The 16,066-nt window shown below is 37.0% G+C and overlaps 1 protein-coding gene across 1 annotated transcript in view; it reads right to left on the bottom strand.

The window, feature by feature from the left end:
* Positions 1-3,876: 3,876 nt before the first annotated feature.
* Positions 3,877-16,066, bottom strand: part of C2CD6 (C2 calcium dependent domain containing 6) — a 43,731-nt gene continuing 31,541 nt past the window's right edge. Inside the window, exons 4-6 of the mRNA XM_008070794.2 lie at positions 12,973-13,047; positions 8,099-11,557; positions 3,877-4,206 (exon numbers count right to left, since the gene is read on the bottom strand). Of these exons, the coding sequence (XP_008068985.2) occupies positions 3,877-4,206; positions 8,099-11,557; positions 12,973-13,047 (3,864 nt within the window). The remainder of the gene's footprint in view (positions 4,207-8,098; positions 11,558-12,972; positions 13,048-16,066) is intronic.

The raw sequence follows: 16,066 nt of genomic DNA on the forward strand, positions 1-16,066 counted from the left end.
ATGAGTGTGCCACTGCACTCCAGCCTGGACAACAGAGTGAGACTTCAACTAAAAAAAAATTTATTTTAAAATGATTGTCTTAAGACTCAAAACGTAAAACCAGAAAGACAAATAATACACAAGTTAATAGGCAGTTTTAAATGTAATTCTAATCACAATTCTTTATACAAGCAGGCAGGAGGAATTCTCTTTTACTTGGTGGAGGTCCAGCCTTTTTGTTCCATTCAGATCTTCGATTGACTAGATGAGGTCCACCCCCATGTTAGGACAATCTGGTTCAATCAGTCTCCCAATTTAAATGTTAATCTCATCCAAAAATACCCTCACAGAAATACTAAGAATAATGTTTGATCAAGTATCTGAGTACTTGAGTACATGAGTAGCCCAGCTGACTCATAAAATGCACTATCATAGTGGGGTACTGAAACAGATGGCCTCACCCTGCACGTGGGGGCTTGTATAAATGTGCTATCCTAGGCATCTTGTTTGTTGTATTTTCTGTGGCTGCTGTAACAAATTGCCACAAAGTGGCTTAGGCATCATGCATTATTATTTTGCAGTTCTCATTCAGGTAAACAAGGGTTTCACAGGGCTGAGATGAAGGTGCTGGCAGGGCTGCCTTCCTTCTGGAGGCTCTGGAGGGGAATGTATCTCCCTGGCCCTCCCAGCTTTTAGAAGCTGCTCACTCCCAGATTTTAAACTCTATTATAAAGCTACAGTAATCAAGACAGCCTGGTATTGGTACAAGAACAGGCACATAGACCAATGGAACAGGATAGAGATTCCAGAAGCAAAATCTCAATTTCTCATCTTCGACAAAGCCTCCACCACCAACCACTGGGGAGAGGAGAATCTATTCAGTAAATGGTGCTGGGGAAACTGGCTGACCACATGCAGAAGATTAAAACAAGATCCCCACCTATCACCATACACAAAGATCAACTCTAAATGGATCAAAGACCTAAATGTAAAACCTCAAACTATAAGAACCTTAGAAAATGCAGGAGATACCCTTATGGAATATGGAACTGGCAACCAATTCCTGATCAGAATCCCAATGCCCATATCATAAGAGAGAAGATAGACCAGTGGGACCTCATCAAACTGAAAAGCTTCTGCAAAGCCAAAGAAACCATCAAGAGAGCGGGGAGACAGCCCACAGACTGGGAAAAAATATTTGCCAGTCTGACAAAGGCCTAACATCTAGGATCTACAAGAAACTCAAACATACTGAAAAGAAAAATACAGCCCATTACAAAGTGGGCAAAAGATATGAATAGACACTTCTCAAAAGAATATATACCAACAGTCTATAGATACATGAAAAAATGCTCAGCCTCACTACTCATCAAAGAACAAAGAAATGCAAATTAAAACCACACTGAGATACCACCTAGCTCCAGTCAGGATGGCTATCAATAACTCAAAAAACAGATGCTAGAGATGATGTGGTGAAAAGGGAACATTTCTACACTGTTGGTGGGAGCGTAAACTAGTACAACCTCTGTGGAAGACAGTGTAGCGATTCCTAAAAGATCTAAAAATCGACCTTCCATACGACCCTGCAATCCCCCCACTGGGAATATACCTGGAAGAACTCAAATCACTCTATAAAAAAGATACCTGCATACGTATGTTTATCACAGCATTATTCACAGCAGCAAGAACGTGGAACCAATCGTGCTATCCATCAAGAGGACTAGATTTTTTAAAATGTGGTACATATACATGATGCAATATTACACAGCCATAAAAAAGAACAAAATCGTGAACTTCACAGCAACCTGGATGGACTTAGAGTCTATAATACAGAGTGATCTTTCACAAAAACAAAGAACTGAGTATCACATGTTCTCACTCATAAGTGGACCCTGAACAATTATCATAATACTATAAGAAAAGCATTGGCAGTAGCGGGAAACTGCCAGGAGGGAAGCGGGGAAGCAGGATTGGCAGTAGAGGGAATTTGCCTGGGGAAGGGTGGTCACACCTCATTAACAAGGGTACCTGCATAATGAACATTTGTATACCTAACCCTAAAGCATACCCCACATCTTTAAAAAAAAAATTGAAAAAAAGAAATAAAACTGTCAGCATTAAATAAATAAATAAATAAATAAATAAATAAATAAATAAATAAATAAATAAAAATAGGTTAATAGAAAAGAAAAAAAAAGCTGCTCATTCCTTGGTCCATGGCCTTCTCTGGCCACCTTCAGCATCAGCAGTGCTGGACTGAGTCCTCACACTGCTGTTTCTCTGGTCCTCCCTTCTGATTCCCTCTTCCACTTTCTAAGGCCCCTTTTGATTACATCAGGCACAGCCAGAGGACCCAGGATAATGTCCCTGTCCACAGTCAGTTGATTAGTGACCTTAATTCCCCTTTGCTGTGTAACCTAACATATCCGTGGGTTCAAAGAACCTTGTTTTTTCATCCAAAACACCTTCATGCTCTGGCTTCCAGGAAGGCAATAGAGGAAGGTCAGAGAGCAGGAAGAGAGGGAATAGACGTGGCATTTCTCGTTCTCTGCCACACTCGCCTGCTCCTGGTGTCCCTGGTGGTGGCTGTAGCATATTTGTCTCTGGCATCAAGACAAGCGGCATCACTCCCTCCTGCCGTCTTTCCATGGCAGTGATGGCAGCACCTCTGGCTCTTGCCTCACCATCCCTTCCGGCTTCTTATCCTTGATTCCATCACCCATAAAACCAAGTCCCTGTATCCTTCTACTTGAAAGATCTAAAGTTATTTGTGTTTTCCCAGTTACACACTGACTGACACAAGTACTGACAACTTAGAGGGCTACAGGGATTCTTAATCCCTATAAAAAGTTACTATCCTGATGATAATATTGAATGAATGATTAGGAATTGTGTTTTCCATCAGCCAATTCTATTTAAATTCCCTGGTCTTTACGATTTATGGCATAAAAATTGAAACTGACGAAAAGTCTTTAAATTGAAGTTTTTGCTTTTCAAGAGTGGACCAAAGTTCAACAAGATCCAAATACTATACTTTATAGAAATAGAACCAAATCTCAGAAGTCTCTCGTTTAAATTCTACATTGATTTAGCTAGATAGATTATATTTTATGCAGTTTCTACAATTTTATGCAGTTTCCTTAATTTGGTGTTATTAAAAAGACCTTTTCACGGTTTTTTTGAGTAGAAAGTCACTTCAGCATAGGAGATGCTTCAGGAATATTTAATGTTATTTATTATCTTTATTGTGTAAGAAGATGTAATATCAATATCATATCACAAATAATAAATTAAAATCAGTAAAAGTTCAGCCAGAAACTGTGGTGCATGCCTGTAATCCCAGCTACTCATGAGGCTGAACGGGAGGATCACTTGAGCCCAGAGTTGAAGACCAGCCTGGGCAACATAGTAAGACCTCCATTTCGACACAATTAAATAAATCAGTAAGAGTTCTATATGGCCCAGAGAATTGCAGACTATGGAATTCAGAAATACAACTAGAGTTGAAATAAAAGTATATTCATAGCAAAAAAGCTAAACATAAACACAAATAACTTCACAATGAGAAGCTGAAAACTGGGTAGACAGATAATTGAGAGTGTAGCAAAGGTCAGAGAAGTGAGAGAAATATACCTAGGTGTGATATTATACAGTAAAAGGGGTAAAAGTCGCAAAACAAAACTTTGCTAATGAATAAAAAAATGAATGTGCATTTCTGGGGTTGTTCCTTTAAGGTCCATAAACAAAAACTCGTTCACATCAGGTGTGTTTATTTCTCATTTTAATCAAAACAAAATGGTTCTAACCAGATGAAATTTGGCTGCTGACTTCTATCACACCACAGGGCAGTGCTCCAGACTATTGGTCAGTGGAGAAATGATATTGTCAGTCCACGTGTCATTCTAAGTTGTTTAACATTTGTATCATATCACAAATGAGTGAACAGGTTTCAACACCCTCTTTCAATTTTTCTTTTGGCCGCATCTTAGGCATTTCGCAGTCTGAGGTTGTGGCGTTTGGATGGGCTAAGCCTGGTGAACCCCCTGCAAACTTCCCCCCGCGGCCTTCACAGCGCTTCCCCTCAGGAGCAGTGTTTGGTCTCTTCGAACGCTTGGCAAGGCCGCTGCTGCCTCCTGGGCTGTTTCCTAGAAGCCTTGATCTCGATTTTCCTCTGTTAAGTTGTGTAAATGAGGTCGCATGTAGATCCTCGAATTTATCGGAGCAATCCTAAATATTAAAAAATCAGATTGGTAAAGTAGGTTTCTTAAAAGCACATTTTGAATTTACAAGTGCTAGTGTGTAATAGAAATAGTGAAAGACGATGAATGAAATTGCCGAATGTTTCTCAGGCAGTCAGTCCCTCAGTTCAGACCCTACACCCAAAGCCGCCCATTATAAACTACCTTGGAAACATACTTTTTACAAATCTGATTGTTTCAAAGGATCTGATTGTTTCAAGAGGGACAGAAGAAATGAAGAGGGAAACTTAGAAAAATTTAAGGAGCTGTCCTCAGGGGCTAGACTGCTAGGCAAGGTTGGAGAGCACACTTTGTAATTTCTTTCCCCCGAAGTATCTCTCCCCTGACCCCAGATATAAATTCTGAACTCTTACATTTTGCTTTTTATATTATCCATATTTTGACCTTTCATCCTTGAAAAGGTAATTTAATAAACATCTTCTTTAATACACACACACACGGTGCCAAAAATACGTATACACATTTTAAGAAGGGAAAAAACTATATTAAAATTATAAATGAAGACAAGCCATATTTAACAGAATTTTGCTGTTAGTGAGTCATATATAATTTTTTACTTCACAGCTACAATTACAAGAGGTACTCAAAGTGGTTACTATGAGCAACCAGACACTTCTGATTACAGCAAACTAAAAGTAATACATAGACAACATCTCTTAAAATGTGTTCACTCATTTGTGGTGTGTCTGTGTGCACAGACACATGAGTGTAGAAAAAGAGAGAGAGTGAGAGAGAAAAAGGAGAGAGCAGTATCCAAGAAGATGGTTGAAATGTTTATATGAAAATAATAAAAATGTTTATGTACACCTGAGAATAAAAAAGTAAAACATCCAGAAAAATCACTTGAAGAACAGACACTCTAATAAAAATGATGGTTCTCTTTTTTTAAATTTTTCTCTAATATATGGCTATATTTTATAATGAAAATATAATCATCTATAAGTACCCCTAAAAGAGAATGGGTCTATTTGTTATCCTCAAATTATCGTGAACGAGTTTCCTCAGCATCCTGAGCAGTCAGTCGTCCCAAGTTAGCTGCAGACAGTCACACCAAGGAAATGGGCCACTTGGATTGGGAGACAAGGTGGGAGTGGATTGTTCAGGGGAAGGAGGGACCAGAGAACTTTTGAGCAGGATGAATAAGAATTAGGGAAACTAGAAAAAGGTTTACCAAAAAGAAGGTATAAAGAGTCTAAAGACAAATTCTACCTATTTTACATGTTTGCCTGGGTTTGAAGAAGGCCAGGAGAGCTTCCTCCTCTTACCTCTTATGTTGACAGAACCATTAGGTAAGCCACATTTAAGAGAATCGTGCTATATATATATATGATGCTAGTGTGCCATATATATTTTGCTTCATAGTTGACATAACTGATTACCAGTGGCTACTATTCTGGGGTCCTACAATTCAATTTCTCTCTTCTGTTTTGATTCCTTTGGGAAATTACCAGATTTTAGAAAATCAGATGAGGAAGGTTTTTTTGACCACCTGACAAATGCCCTTTTACCACTCAATTCTCTGCTGTCAACTTTACTAGAGAAAAAAGACTGGCAACGGTTGAACTAAGTGAAGACAGCTCTATTTCCCTCATCCACTCTTAGGATAAGAGTTGTGAAATCCTTAATGATCTTAAGCCACTTAACATAAACTCAATTTCTTACTTTATTTGAAAAGTGATAGTAAAGATTCCATTTGTCTAAAGGAATTTCAGAAAGTCTCTCCTTTCCAAGAACTATGAACCCATTTTCTACCTTTTTTTCTTACAGAGTACACACTTGTGTATATATACACACTCACTTGGTCAATGCTAAATTACCGAATTTAGATAGAAAAGAAAAATCCAAAATTGAGAGTAAAAGCTGATATTTATCCTCTGTTATTGTAGAGCTAATATAATTAATTATATTACCTATAAAATTATAGGTATAGCTATAATTATAACATATCATAATTATGTGAGATATAGTACATAGTATATATTAGGGAGAACCCCCCCAAAATTGATTTTTTTGGGGAGGGCGAGACCCTTGTAGTACAGACTTCCCTTGCTAGGTAAGTGTTCCAGCAACCCAACGGCATCATTGTACCAGCTAGCATTGTTGTGAGAAGCTGCATTCAGCTTTGGTGAATTTATTTATTTATTTATTTTGAGATTCTTTCAACATGTTTGCCCATTTCATGATAAGTGATTTATGCCAATAACCCGTCCACACCGCGCTGAGTGTTCAGCAGTTTTTGACCAAAAATGGCATGACTACTGTGCTCCGCCCTCCCTATTTACCCGATCTTACCCTAAATGACCTTTTTCTGTATTCTCAGAAGAAAAAAGTCCCCAAAGGGAGATGTTTTGCCAGTATGGAAGAGGTGAAACTCAAAATGGCAAAAGCACTAAAGACATCAAGATGGACAAGTTCAAAAACTGTTTTGAGCAGTGGAAAAAGCATCTCAATAGGTGTATTGCATCAAGCAAAGAGTGCTTTGAAGGGGACTGAAGTTAAACATATAAGAATCAATGCACAATTTTTTATAAATAAATTCCAGGGTTTTTTTGGGTCCCCCCCTTGTATATTATAGTGTGTATAATATATATATATAGCTATATAATATTTACCCTGCCATGCTAAAATGAATGATTTACTGTAGAAAACAAACTCAAAGGGACTATTCTGAAATTAGAGTCACTCAAAGATAGAATGACCCACATAAAATTATCAATTTAATATCCATTTTAGAACTTAGGAGTTTTCCCAGTTATGGGTCATGTCTATTATACATACTAATAGAGAAGACCAGTGGTTCAGAAAATTAAAATAAATCCCTTCTCATTCTAGGTTTTAACTTTGCTCTAGAATGATTTATGTAAATTCTAATAGCAAACTTACCTTCCTAATTGCTTTATGTTAGTATTAAAAATATATTTGAATCTCCAAGTTTCTCACGACATGTTATAGCATGTGATGAAAACAGGAAAGACTAGAAGTTAAATTAAAAGTTTGCGACTCATAATCCAATTGATTGTGAATTTTGCATAGCCCATTTTTAGTGGAATAATTAGCACATAGTAGGAGCTTCACATTTGTTTGCTGAAATGAAGATAATTCAACTATGTATTAAAAAACTATGGCCAGGTTCATTGGCTCACACCTGTAATCTCAGCACTTTTAGGAGGCTGGGGTGAGAGTCCAGGGTTTCGAGACCAGCCTGGGCAACTTGGTGAGAGCTCATCTCTACAACAAATCAAAAAATTAGCAAGGCCTGGTGGTACGAGGATCATCTGAGTCCAGTAGGTCAAGGCTGTAGTGGCCGTGAGCATGCCACTACACTCCAGCCTGGGTGACAGAGTGAGATTCCAACTCAAACAAGCAAAACAGAAACTCTATATTTATAGTTATATTTTTGTGAAAAAAAAATTTCACCTATGTTTGCATAGTATCTGGCCACAGTCAGTGGTTGTATAGGTTGTGTCTCACAACAGCCCCTGGCTATTTTTAGTCGGGATTAAAATCCAGCCAGATTCCCATAGACAGGGCCATGTGCTCTGGCTCTAGGCTGGGTCAGTCAGAGGGCCTGCCCAGAGGAAAGAGCACATTTTTAAAAACTCATGTCTCAGAGAAAGTGCTGCTTTTTTATTTCATAAAAAGGTATTAGGTATGTTAACAGTTCCTCTGATTTTGTGATTATATTTCGAATCAGGTGAGGTTATATTTAAATTTCAGAGGAATTTTTAATGTGGAGGTGTCTATCTCTTGGGGCAATTCAAGTTATACAAATTCTTTTATGTACACATATATACTCTACAATAAAATATTTACAGAACTTTGTCAAATACAGAAATATAAAACTTAGAAAACATTATTACATGTATAGTTCTTCTTGCAGTCCAGTGAAGCAGTGTCCTTGGAATAGATTTCTTTTGATGGATTCTTGTGGCAGATGGTGTGGTTGGTAGTATCCTAACTATCTTGTGAAATGACTTTTTTGGTTTGGTGACATGATCCCTTTCTTTCTGGACCTTAGGTTTTAGATTTTCTCTCTTCAATAATTCTGGGAAGAGGGATGGTTTTGAGTTTTTCTCATCTTCTGCAACTTTATATTTGAACAATTGTGATTCAGAGAACTTGGCACATTTTTCATTGGAAATTTCATCTGGTTTTATATAAAGAGTTTGTGTATCCTTTTTGTGTCGTGCTGATGTTACTAAATGTTTTTTATTGTTGTTATTATTTCCTTTCAACCTCTGACAATACTGGTCTTCTAATTTTGACTTCTCACCAGTCTCTGAATGGAAATGAGTGAAAGTGTGAGTTTTCCAGGAAGGGAAAGGGAGTCTGTTTAAGTATTCCTCATCTTCCCATGTCATTTTGCAATCAGGAGGTCTTGGATACAATGACAATACTGTTTCAGGATTTTCCTCAACAGTCAATTTATAGATGTTAATATGCTCCTTTCTCTCAAGGGTCTTCGTTTTCAGTGTCCTTTCAAAGCAAGCCTTTGATTGAGTCATTTTTGATTTAAACCCCCAACTGTGTGGGTCTTGAATCTCTGTTTTACAAACAGAATGCTCTGCTTGAGGAAGCTGCAGGACCCCATGTTCTTTCCTTTGGTTCTTAGGCAGTATATCTGGAAGTATTTCTGATGACTGACTTAACGGAATTGCCTGGATATTTTTGTTGGAAGAAGGTTGTACTTTTATGAAACTTAGTGTTTTAGCTTCTTCTTTAGGGTAATAACTTTTCTGTTCCCTAACTATTGATGAATTCTCTCTTGAATTGTTTAAGGACAAATATTCCATTTCTTTCTCTCTGATCAATTCTGTTTCTCTAAGTTTATCCTCAGGAGCCTTTTGTAAAGTGTTTTTTTGAACAATTTGTGAATATTTATTTTGCTTTTCTGAATGCTTCTCCACAAAGTGATTTTCATCTCCTAAAGGCAAATCTGTCTTTATATGTTTTATTGGTGTGGAACTAGAATTGAGCACATTTATATGTCGATCGATCCCCTCTAATTGTCTTTCTGTCATTTGTCCTAATCTTGAAAGTTTTTCTAGAAAAAGATTCTGGAGGTATTTGCTTAAATCAGCTTTTAGATTTAATAACTCATTTTCTGATAAAGTGGCCAGATAGTTTTGTAGAGATTTACTTAAAGGATATTTCATGTGGATTTCAAGCCTTCTCCCAAAACTCTCCTTTGAAATATCCTGTTCTAACTCATGAAAAGATATTAAGGCACTTTTAGTTCTGAGAGAAGATATGTTTGAGTGTGTAGTCTCAGATTCTGTCTCATTAAATAAACTGCTTTCTGATAGGTATTTTAGGAAATAGCTTTGGAGAATTTCATTTAAAAAAGATCTTAGCTTTATTTCTAAATGTTTATCTATGAAATGATGATTGAAATTGTTTACAAAAGACATGATTTCTTTCACAGTTTTGGAACACTTCCCCTGAAACATGTTTTGCCCTTTCATTTCTGCTTCCTCATTCAACAAATACAGATTGCGATAGATTTTTGGTAAGTCCTCCTTGGTGATATGTCCTGCTTCTGAAAGTTTTTCTACAAGGTAATGTTGGATTTGTTTACTTAATTCAGATTTTAAATTTTTTACTTCTGACTCTGAGAGTTCTTCTAGAAACACGTGCACCTTTGGACTCAAAATAGGTTGTCTATCTAATTTGTCTGCTTTATCAAAATTCCCTTGGATTTCCTCCAGGTGTTTTGTACCACTGGAAGATGAATGTTGAGTTTGTTTTTCTAATTCTTTTTCTGGTTGTCTGCTTCTTTCGGGCTGATTATTTTTTAAAAAAGCATTAAAGATGTGTTTGAAAAAGGATTTTAACATTAATGCATCTAACTCACTAAGTTTACCCATTAAGGAGTTAGTTAAATTTTCCAAAGTAGAACTTAGATCATTTTCTTCTCTATCAGGTCTCTGACTGTTACTTGGCAATTCTGGTTCTTTATCTGGTGTTGAATGATGTCTTGAATCTTGTGGGAACATAGTTTGACCTGCTATAAATTTGACTCTACTCACAGAGGAAGTGGTGTCTTTAGGAATGAGGAGCATGTTTGGCTCTGAAAGGGGTTCTGTTTTACTGTCAAGTTCTGAATAATACTTTTTGGAATCCTTTAGCTTTTCTTTAGGAAACGCTAGCTCTGTATCCAGCAAAGAAATTTTCTGGTGTTCTTTATCCAATTCTATCACTTTGATTATTCCAGATTCTACAAGAGTATCTATAGGAAATTCTTGTACTATCTGGCTTATAACAGATTCGGGCTGTGACAATTCTATTTCATCACCATTTTCCTCATGAACTAGAATATGTGAAGATGAACTTCTCTTCTGGGGTGTGGGTAATTGATTTTGTGAGTTCATGTGGGTATCCCTCGGCTCTTTCGTGTCTATCTCCAATTCTGAGAAGATCGGTGCAGTGAATATTTGCTTTATGACATGGTCATATACAAGGCCACTTAAACCTGATTTGGAGCTAGATACTTTACTTATTGGATGTTTTCTTTTGAAACTACTCTCTTTTTTAATGGGGATATCTATCTCATCAGCCTTTACATGTTTTTCAGATACACATTCCTCCACTTCTAGAGATTCTGCTGGTCTATGTTCCAAAAGTGAATCTGCAGAAATAGTTTTAATTATTTGACTTAAAATAGCCTTTGAATTAAAAATATCTTTTTCTGAAAGCCAGCTATCTAAGTCTTGGATTTTTCCCCAAACTTTGTCTTCCATACTACTTGATGGTTTATCATGAATGCTGAGAAGTGAACTACTTTTCTTTGTTGCTTCATTGTTCATACCAACTTCTGGTTTAGAAAATAATGTGTCTGAAAAGTCATGCAGATTTTTACTTAAAATTGATTGGAGCACCACTGATTGCTTTAAATTTTCTAGATGGGAGGTAAGACTTAACGACTTTGAGAGGCGAGATACGTTTGCATTCACATTTTTAGTCATTGATGGTTCTCCTTTGAAGTTTGATAGAGATACATTTGGTAGGCTCTCTTTTAACTTACTTGTAGTATCTAAAGCCTTTATTGTGATAATACTAGGATCATAGGCTAACTCTTCCTTTGTGTCTAAAGGCTTAATTGTGAGGATACTAGAGTCAAGGGTCCAGGTTTTCTCAGCAGGTCCTGCAGTCTTTGAACATGCTGGATAAGGAGGATCTTGGTCTTCATACTCTATGACCTCTGCACTTAAAATGTCCCTACATATATTTACATCTTGATCTTTCCTTTTCCTGACCGACATTGTTTGGTTTATATTCCTTAGGAAAGGATCAAAACCATCTTTGTTGAATTTCTGAAAATGTAATATTAAAAAAAGGTAAGACATCCTATAGCATTGATTTTGAGTTTATAATTAATGTCCAAGTTAGGTTTCTTTGAGCAATTTGTCAGATTATCTATTCATTCTCCTACCTTCCACAAAGGGATTAAATCAACTTTTAGTATTTTAAAATATTTGAAATGGAAATAAAAATTTTAATACAAAATTTTCAATTTCCAAATGTGGACAGTATTTTGTGTCCACATACTTTTTGCTACCTGGAATATTTTTAAATACTTAAACACCACCCATACATAGTTTCTTTTAACAACTAAATTTCCATTGTTAGTTACATTTCCTTAGATGGTAGCTAACATCAGGATCTAAGTCTTATCCAGATAAATATTTGCCGTGTTAGTAGCAATGTAGGATTTTTTTAGAAATGCAGTCAAGTAGTAGATATCCCATACAAAGTATCATAAATATTTTCTAAAGACCAACTTGGGGTCATATACCATGTGCCTTTAAATCTGAGAGTTTCAACAAGGATGATGAACTCCACCTGGTCCTTAACATGTCATAGTAGACTCTTGCTTTTTGATGCATACTGCATAATGCCTCAGAAATGGCTACAGGAGAGCAGTATGAAAAACTCAGGATTATGGTAAAAATTTTGTGTGATATCCATAGGCAATTCTGTGGCTCTAGGATCAGGCTATTCTATCTTTGAAATAGCTTCAAAATGAAGTTTCAGGCTGGGGATAATGGCTTACGCCTGTAATGCCAGCACTTTGAGAGGCCAACGTGGGAGAATTGCTTGAGCCCAGGAATTCAAGATCAGTCTGGGCAACATAGTGAGACTTCGTCTCTACAAATAATGAAAAAATTAGCTGGATATAGTGGCACATGCCTGTAGGTGGAAGGATCACCTGCACCTAGGAGGTTAGTCTGTGGTAAGCAGTGATTGTGCCACTGCACTCCAGTCTGGGTGACAGTGAGACTTCAACTCAAAGAAGGAGAAGGAGAAAAAGAAGGAGTAGTTTCTTACTCAAACCCTTTGTTCAAACAACTCTGTGTTATTCAATTAAATAACACAAAAATGTGAAAATTATTAGCCTTATTTGTCTTTTTGACTTCTACTTAGTTGTTCAAAGTTCATTTTAATGGAAACAATTAATGATAACTGGTTTTCAAATTCTAGAGGATACTCAGATGGCAGATTAGGAATCCCCTGGGTTTTGTTGAGAAATACAGATTCCCAGCTTCTGTTTCCAGCTGAGATTTGTTAGGTCAGAGGTGGACCTGGGAATATGTATTTTTTAAAAGATTTACAGGTGTTTCTGTTTCTGCTCATAATTAGTATTTTGGTTTTAGAACAATTGAATTATCTAAATTATTGGAGAAACCTCATAATTAAACATAATTAATATTGGATAGGATAACTGAGGACTCACCTGAAATTTTGGTTTGAATTCTATATATTCTGGTCTGAAAGATGGTGAATTATATTCTTGTAGTGAAAAAGCCACCTTATAAAAAAAGAAGTTTTAATTTTAGACTACTTGTAATGCAAAGATATTTCCCAAGATAATTTTATTCTTTTATTATTACAGACATAAAAAATTTTAAATCCTAAATAAGTATTTTTTCTCATAACTACTATACTTTACTTTGCCAATTATCAAAGAAATCTGTCTCTTGGACCCTTCTTCATCACTGCCCTCTCTTCCTGCATAGAGTATACACTGCTGGCAGCACTGTTTTTACCCAATCACTCTCCCAGACATCAAAACACCACATTTGGCCAGGTGCGGTGGCTCATGCCTATAATCCCAGTACTTTGGGAGGCTGATATGGGAGGATTGTTTGAGCCCAGGAATTCAAGACCAGCGTGGGCATCATAGCAAAAACTCATCTCTACAAAAAAAAAAAAAAAAATCTAAAAATTAGCCAGGCATGGTGGCACATACCTGTAGTCCCAGCTACTCAGGAGGCTGGGGCAGAAAGATCATTTGAACCCAGGAAGTTGAGGCTGCAGTGAGCCAGGATCAAGCCACTGCACTCCAGGCCGAGCAACAGAGTGAGACCTTGGCTCAAACAAACAAATGAAAACTGTTCTCTAAGGAAAACATGGCATCTACCTAGGTGGAGATGTTATATGAGTTTTGGCCTTGACAGGGAAGCAGAGTAGAGCTTACCAAAATTCACAGCTCCACATCAGAACACACTGGTTCTCTGAAAATGTCAAGTCTGTAGCCATCCTGACTGCCCTCTTCCATCCCACACACCCTTCAGAGAAGCCTGCTAGCACTTACACAGAACTTACCTATACAATCAACATACTCATAAGCATATTCATAAGCACATTCAGAAGCATAAAACAAACAATGCTCACCTGGCACTTGAGGAAAATCAATATATGTAAGTGAAGAATCAATAAGAACAAACAGAACAAATTCCAGAGTAAAGACAGATATTTCTGAGGGATGTAGGGGAAGCATGACCCTTGGAAAAGATTCTGAATAGTATCCTCAGAGGTAATCAAGAGGATATTGATTTCCCTTAGCTGTACAATAATTATCTCAAATTTAATGCATAGAAAACATAATTCTAAAGTAGCACCCCACCCCAAAACAAACACACACAAAAAACCCTTGGCCTTCCTCTGCTAGATTTATCCTCATCTCAGTTGATGGTGCTTCCACCTAAGGCATTGTTAGACAAGAAACCTAAGAGTAACTCTTTGTTCCTCTTCTCTTTTCCATAACTAATGAAAGCAGCATCAAGTCCTGTGACTGCTGCCTTCAAAATACATCAAGTATCGAATCACTTTCCACCATCAACCCAACTTTCACTGTAATATAAGCTGCCATCATCTTTCCCCTAACAACAGTATCCTAAATAGTCTCTTGCTCCTTGTGACAGACACTGCTAGTTGTCTTCCCAAAATATATTCTCTCAAGAACCCTCATTTTTTAGGTGACAGAACTGTCCCCAGTTAAAAGAGCTGTATCTTCTAGCCTCCTTTGCAAAGAGTAGTGGCCATGTGACAAGACTCTGGACAACGACATATAATTGGAAGTTGTTGGGAGAAGTTTCTGAGAAATTTTTATTTTTTGAGTTGAAGTCTCCCTCTGTCACCCAGGCTGGAGTATAGTGGCACACTCATGGTTTACTGCAGCCTCAACCTCAGGCAATTTTTCCAACTCTGCCTCCCGAGTAGCTGGGACTACAGGCATACACCACCATGCCTGGCTAACTTTTAAATTATATGTAGAGACTAGTTGTCATTATGTTGCCCAGGCTAGTCTTGAACTCCTAGGCTCAAGCAATCCTTCAGCCTCCCATAGGTGTGAGCCACTGCACCCATCTCTGAGGGAGTATCTTAAAACAGAGATAGACATAGCTAGACAGACACCTAATTGACCTTGTCCCTTTCCTTCTTCCTGCCTGGAATTCATTGTGATGCCTGGAGATACAGAGTCCATCTGGTGTCATCTTACAGTAACGTGCAATTGCTGAGAATGACTGTCCAAAAAGAAAGGGAACCTGGGCTCCTAATGGCATCATGAAACCACAGTACCACTATTTAAGCCATTGTTTTTCAGTTTTTGTTATTCATGGTTAAATATGATTCTTAACTGATTCAACAACTTCTTCTCATACTGAGTTTATTCTTCCACAGTGGAATAAAGCTATAAATCAGTAAGAGAAGAGAGTTGGAAACTTTACAGATATGTGGAAATCAAACAAACAAACAAAAATAAACAACCAATGAGTCATAGAAAAAATTACAAGTGAAATTAGAAAGTACCTTGAGACAAATGTAAATACAACATACCAAAACTTATGGGATATTGAAAAATCAGTGCTAAGAGAGAAATGTATGGCCTAAAGCATTTACATTTAAAAAGAGAACGATCTCAAATTAACAAAATAACCCTATACATTAAGAAACTAGAAAAAGAAGAGCAAATGACAGCCAAGCTAAGAGAAGGAAGGAAATAATAAGGATCCAAGTGAAGGTAAATAAAAAAGAGCAGAGAAAGACAATAGAGAATATCAATAATACCAAAAGTCGTTTCTTTGAAAAGATCAAAAAAATTAAAAGCCTTTAGCTAGATTGACAAAGAAAAATAGAAAGACTCAAATTACTCAAATCAAAATTGGGAGTGGGATACTAGTACTGATTTTACAGAAACAAAAAGGATTACAAAAAAATTCTATAAACAATTGTACACCAACAAGTTGGTAATGTAGATGAAATAGATAAATTCCTCAAAAGAGCCAAACTACCAAATCTGACTCAAGAAGAAATATACGTTCTGAATACACTTATAGAAAGTGAAGAGATTGAATCTGTAAACAAGAAATGAGTTCCTGTGGACTTTACATGATCTATTGTATATCTTCACCCAGAATCTTTTGACCCAGTTATCTGTGAATTTGTAGTCCCCTTGTAGCTTTTATGACCAGTGCTCACTGCTGTTTCCAAGTTATATGAGATAGATACAAGCAAGTCAGTCCCTCAGGTATCCCCCAGTCAGA

This window comes from Carlito syrichta, unplaced genomic scaffold (genome assembly GCF_000164805.1).
Source record: "Carlito syrichta isolate Samal-C Ts95f unplaced genomic scaffold, Tarsius_syrichta-2.0.1 Scaffold314013, whole genome shotgun sequence".
NCBI lineage: Eukaryota > Metazoa > Chordata > Mammalia > Primates > Tarsiidae > Carlito > Carlito syrichta.